The 6,056-nt window shown below is 47.2% G+C and overlaps 1 protein-coding gene across 1 annotated transcript; it reads right to left on the reverse strand.

Moving 5' to 3' along the window:
• Positions 1 to 427: 427 nt before the first annotated feature.
• On the reverse strand, positions 428 to 3,697 carry LOC136834487 (uncharacterized). The gene is made up of 5 exons (XM_067097086.1): positions 3,570 to 3,697; positions 2,292 to 3,499; positions 1,360 to 2,186; positions 523 to 1,169; positions 428 to 485 (listed from the first exon to the last, which is right to left on the reverse strand). Exons 1-5 carry the CDS (start codon positions 3,695 to 3,697, stop codon positions 428 to 430), a joined length of 2,868 nt encoding a protein of 955 aa, XP_066953187.1.
• Between the last annotated feature and the right edge of the window lie 2,359 nt (positions 3,698 to 6,056).

Genomic DNA, 6,056 nt, shown 5'->3' on the forward strand with positions numbered 1-6,056 from the left:
CCCGGAACTCGTTGCTGGTGAACTGTGGTCCTCCGTCAGTCCTGAGGCGTATAGGGACACCAACTTCCCGGAAGTAGCGGCAGAAGATCCTGATTGTATTAGAAGCGGTAGTATCACCTTTGCATGGGATGACAACAGGCCATCCTGAGAGTCGGTCGACTATGACGAGGAAGGCTTTTCCTGCGACAATAAAGAAGTCTGCTGAAACAGACTCAAAGGGCCTCTTGGGGTTGTCATCACTCATTAGTGGTTCCTGCTGCTGGGATGGCTGCAATACCTGGCATGACTCACAAGCTCCAATTGTGTTGACAATGTCTGAGTTAATACCAGGCCAGAAGACAGTCTGTCTTGCTCGGTGCTTAGTAGATTCCACACCCCTATGGCTGTCATGTAAGCGAGACAAGGTGCGGCGGGAGGGCGGCAGGAACTATAACTCTTGCTCCATACAGGACGAGGTCACCATCAGCGTAGAGTTCATCCCGTATCTTCCAGTATGGGAGTAAGCAGTTATGCAGCTCATACCTATTGGAGGGGAATCCTGAGGTGACACAATCGAGCAGGCGAGTGTAGACAGGGTCTGTTCTTGCTGCATCTCGTAGATCCTGAAGGGTTCTGTCGGCATCTTGAGCTGGAGACTCTCCTGAAGAGGTGACGGTGTACACAGTCATGACTGTTCGTAGATGGGTGGCAGAAGGGGCACCTGCAATTTCGTCCTCTGGTGTGGGGTGGCTGACTGGGGCTCGAGACAAAGCATCAGGAATGTTCAGAGACTTGCCAGCATGCCACACAGCTGTGAATAAGTAGGGCGAAATTTTCTCCTTCAGACGCTGGAGGCGAGGATTCTCGATGGCGTCCAGCAAGTAATGATTCAGGATAGGTATAAGGGGGCGGTGATCCGTCATCAGAGTAAAGTTCTGTAGGCCTGCGAGATACAGCCTACATTTTGACATCAACCAGACCACGGCGAGCATCTCAAGCTCAATAGTGGCATAGCGTGTCTCGGCGTCGGTAAGGAATCGAGAGCCACACTGAACTAGACGTAAGTGTCCACTACCATGGTCCTGCAGAAGGGCGTATCCAATACCATTAAGGCGTGAGGCATCTGTCTGGAGGATGACAGGCAGGTCTGGGTCGAAAGCGGCGAGAATGGGTGGACGGAGGAGTGCTGACTTGATGCGTCAAAAGGCCTCATCATGATCAGGGGTCCACACAAATGTTCTCTTGGGGCTCATCAGAGGGCGTAAAGGCTGGGCTGTAGCGGCAATGTCAGGGGTGAACTCTGCCAACTGGTTGACCAGGCCCATGAATGATCTGAGGTCGGTCAGGTTAGCTGGAATAGGAAATCCTGATGGCACTGACTTTTTCTTGGTCAGCCGAGATGCCCTCTCCTGAGAGCGTGTATCCGCAGAAGTTGACGGTAGGTGCAGCAACCACAAACTTGTCCTTGTTGAGGGTAATCCCAAACTTGCGGCACCTGGTGAGCATCTCGTGGATACGGTAAAGGTGTGACTGGTAATCCTCATCATGGAGAAGGATGTCATCGACAACCTTCACACAGTTCTTGACTCCCTGAAGGGCCATATCGCCTCGCAGACAGAATGCATCTCCAGTAGCTGCGAAACCCATCGGTCCTCTGCAGTGTTTGAACCGACCATATGGCGTAATAAAAGTAGTCAATTGTTGATCCTCTTTGGCCAGTTCCATTTGCCAGTACCCACAGAGGGCATCAGCTGTCGTGAAGAACCTAGCCTTCGGGTCCACACTACGAATGGTGGTGAAGGGTGTGGGCGAAGGGTGGGCTGGGCAGGAAACTCGGCTGTTCAGCTTGGAGAGGTCGACAGTGATGCGTACTCCTGTGACATTCTTGGCAATGACGACAAGGGGGTGACACCATTCTGAAGGGTCATCACCAGTCGCCTTGATTATTCCCTGGGTTACCATGGAGTCAAGCTCTTCCTTGACCTGGTCCCTGAAGGCAAGGGGAATCTGTCTTGGGGTGTGGATGGCGAAGGGGGGAGCTGACTTCAAGTCTTCTTTGGAAATCAACACATCTGCGAACTCTCGGAGGAAATATTCCTTGGCAGCCGAAGGCGATGTGGTGGCTGAGATAGGTAGCTCCTTGCATCTATTGACATGCTTGACTTCTGCAATGGGCTTAGGAAAATCCGGAGATATTATGGCCAACTCTTGACAATGTGCATAAGACAGAAGTGGAGTCTGGACATTCTCGTGGACATGAATCCCTAGCAGAACAAGACTGCTTTCCTAAGGTGAGAGTAGCCCGAACATGCCTAGGGCAGGCGTCATTTTGGACCCATCCGCAGTAATCATTGTAGTCGGCGGAAGAGGTTGCAGGCTGCTCCTGGGGATTCCTAAACTTTCTAGGTGTCGCTGGCCAATAACGGTGACATCAGCACCTGTGTCTGGTAACATCTGTAAACGGGAATTAATATCACCACATGACAGGAGAACACAGATGGGTTGGGGTGTCTTGGGGGCTGTGGAAGAAGGGTATCCTAAACGACGACAGCTGTTCTGCGGCACATCTTGGGTCTTGCAGGAGTTGGAGCGGGCAGCACTGTTGCTTGGAGATCCATCCTGGCGATTCTTCTTCTTCTCTCTGCAACACTTATCAAAATGTCCTATGCGGTGGCAAAGGCGGCACTGGGCTTTGGTGGCACGACATTTAATTGTCCTGGACCAGTGACCAAGGCAGACACAGCTTTTGCAAGTACTGTTGGCAGCAGGGCAATCACTGGGGCCATGCTGTCGAGCACAGGACTGGCATAAAGTAGCTGGTGTCAAAATTGGTTTTGAAGGTAAGGTTGCTTCACTTGCCCTTTTCTTCTTACACTTTTTGTAGGCAGAAACGGCACGCAACTGGTTAGGTGGGGCACGTATGGCAGAAGTTGCATTTTTGGCTGCTTCATATGACCGACAGGTTGTGACAACATCTTGTAATGAGGAGGCGGTGTCCAAGGAGATTATTTTCTGAACAAGCTCTGCATCTTGAATGCCCATCAGAATTACCATTTTCAACTGGGTCTCCTCGCATGCAGCTGCATTCCCCGGGCACAAGTCGACTTCCTCTGCAATGCGTCGAAGCCTTACATAGAAATCTGTAAAAGATTCTCCTTCCATCTGTTTGCAACTAAGCAATTCCCTACGACGAAGAACCTCATTACGTAAACCCTTTATGTGAGACTGCAGGGCATCCAACACTTCATCTACAAACTTATCTGTGGAGGGTGAGATCTGTAAGGTGTGCTCCAACACGCGCTGAGTTTCAAGGGCCAAGCACATCCGCAACTGGATCATCTGTTTCTCCCTTGGAAGCTTGAAAAGATCGACCATAATGGCATAATCATCCCACCTGCATCTCCATTCCCTGAACATTTGGAATGTTGCATCAGCCTTGAGTGGGGCGGCGTTTGTGCCGTCGTTTTTTGAGGTGGGGGAAGAGAAGGTTGACTGGAGGAAGAAGCACCCATCTCTGTACCTGTTATGGGGTTTTCTGCATGGAAGGGTTGGGCAGACGAGAGCGCCTGGATAAGGGCTGTAAATCTTGCATTTTCCTCATCTCTGCGCATGTTTTCCTCTCTTCTGCATAATTCCTCTTGTGCTCTTCTATCCTCTTCTTCACGTCTTCTTTATTCTCTTCTTTCTTCATCTTCACGTCGTCTTCTTTCTTCTTCATACCGGCGAGATTCCTCTAAAAACTTAATAAGTTGAAGGAAATCTGTTCCAGTCGGTTGGGTGGAGGGGAGGGGCTGGTAGTGAGGGTGAAGGAGTGGTGGATAGGGGGAGGAGGGCGGTGACGTCCTGGCGAACTCCTCTCCCACGGTGTTTCCCACCGCGGGCATAAGCTCCCACACTACTGGCTTCTAACATCCCCTGGTCTGCTGTCTTTTCTGGCTGACCTAAAAATTCTTTAGCCCATCCATTACGTGTAATATATGCAGCGAATAACACATATTTAAAATAATAAAAGATTCTTCTATTTAAAACTACAGTTTAAATAATAAGAGTTACTGGATCAGCGAGTAAGTGTGTGCATTACGGATGTGCGCGTCTGCGCCTCTGCCGAGACTCATCGGTCAGTTAGTAACCCGGAAACAATTGAGGGAACCGGATGTCTGGCCAATCGCTCTCACTTGGGGCAGCAGCGAGGGTTTTGCATGTCACAGTCTTATATGAATGCAAAAAAGGACACTAGAACGACACGACACTTTGCACAACACTTCACTCATGAACCACTGATCACTGTACACTTAAAGCACTATAAATCCACAATGAAAAGCTGGGTGGAGGCGCGAAACATCATAAACAACAGCGTTGACGATTAATGGCGCCGAAGCCATGCACTTGCAGAAAATCCTCTTGAATAAAAAAAAAAAAACTTCACTGACACTTCAATTCACTGTGCCATGTGTGTTCGATGCGTTATCCTTATCACTAAAGGTTGGGGATGAAGGAAACACCGAAATATAAAAAGTAGGTCCTTAATGTCTAGTGGAGTTGACAAATTCACAGAGGTGCAAATTATGTGTCTACATGGGAAACAGAGCGGTCCCGTACTGGCGAAACATTACTGCCAGACGGACAAGGTTCAGTCATTACATAACGTACATGATAAATACATTGGAATGACATACATTTAATACATTAGGCAGGTATATACTGTAAACGGACATGAAACATAAAAGAACGTTATGCATATATATATATAAAGGTTCATACATCATACTGAACATGTCTTTCATATACCTACACCCTCAATAAGAGAGTAACGGTGTCTTTGCAAACAATTATAAATTCTAACTATTTTTTGTATTAACGTCCTGTCCGTTTATTGGGAAGTGTATTATTTTGTTGTGTCTGCACTGCGCTTAGTGTTGAGATTCCGTTAATCACTTGATCGCTCCGATAAGGCTCTGTGCACAAGTCAAGAACAGGAAGCCATTGATATTCGGCGAGATAGGCCTGCTGACATGAAACTCGTATTCTGTTGATGAATTCCCAGTATATTTTGATATCCATCTCCGAGAGAATTACTGTATCATACAGAAAAAATGACTGAGCGAAAACCTTAGGCCTCCACTTTGTAGAGTCTAATGATTGGCTGGCATAAGTGGAACACTGGCAGACGTTGCCACCTGTTAACCTATTGGGTCTTATAGAATGTCGATGTTATCTCGAACAGCAACTAGATATTATCTATTTTTCTAAGCGAGCCTCTCTCTTCATTTATAACGTTTATAACTTTGTTTTTCTTTTAGACATTTCTCCCAATTGGGTGGTATTAGAGAAAATACAACGCAAAGGTCCCTGGTACGCTCATCCTTTTCTCTGGCACGCTCATCCTTGAAGTGCTGAATCGTGGACGAATCACTCTCAGAAAAATTTCCGTAGGTGCTTCGTACACCTAAAAAGAAGGCTCCGCAGCGTAATATTCAAAACCCCTACACGGACAACGTCCTTCACTTCACTTCTATATTTCATCATTATAGTGCTTCCCGGACAAGAGACACTTCCTTTCAAATACCCCTTCCATGCCGTATATCAGCCTTTTCTAGGTCTTCCTCTCCTCCTAACTCCTGACACTTTGAGTTATCCACTCTTTTCATCATCCTAATTTCGTACATTCTTTCTACACTGAGCGAAAACCTTAGGCCTCCACTTTGTAGAGTCTAATGATTGGCTGACATAAGTGGAACACTAGTGCTAGTAGACTTTGCCACCTGTTAATCTACTGGGTCTTATTGAAAGTCGGTGTTATCTCAAACAGCAACTGATCCACCCTTTCACTTACGTAAATTTTAGCATTTCTTTATATCTCCACATTTTGAAGACTTTCAATTCCTTGACATGCTACATATATTACACAAAAAGTTCTCTGAATAGTGCCAACATTCAACATTTGCACTTCACCTACATAAAGAATGGTTGGCTCAACAATTCCTTCATACATTTCATCTCTGGCTTCCCTACACAATCTGAGTCTTCTAGTTGTCCTGCTCACACCCTGCTCCCTTTAGTGATTTACCTACTCCCCT

This window comes from Macrobrachium rosenbergii, chromosome 54 (assembly GCF_040412425.1).
Source record: "Macrobrachium rosenbergii isolate ZJJX-2024 chromosome 54, ASM4041242v1, whole genome shotgun sequence".
NCBI classification, from domain to species: Eukaryota; Metazoa; Arthropoda; class Malacostraca; order Decapoda; family Palaemonidae; genus Macrobrachium; species Macrobrachium rosenbergii.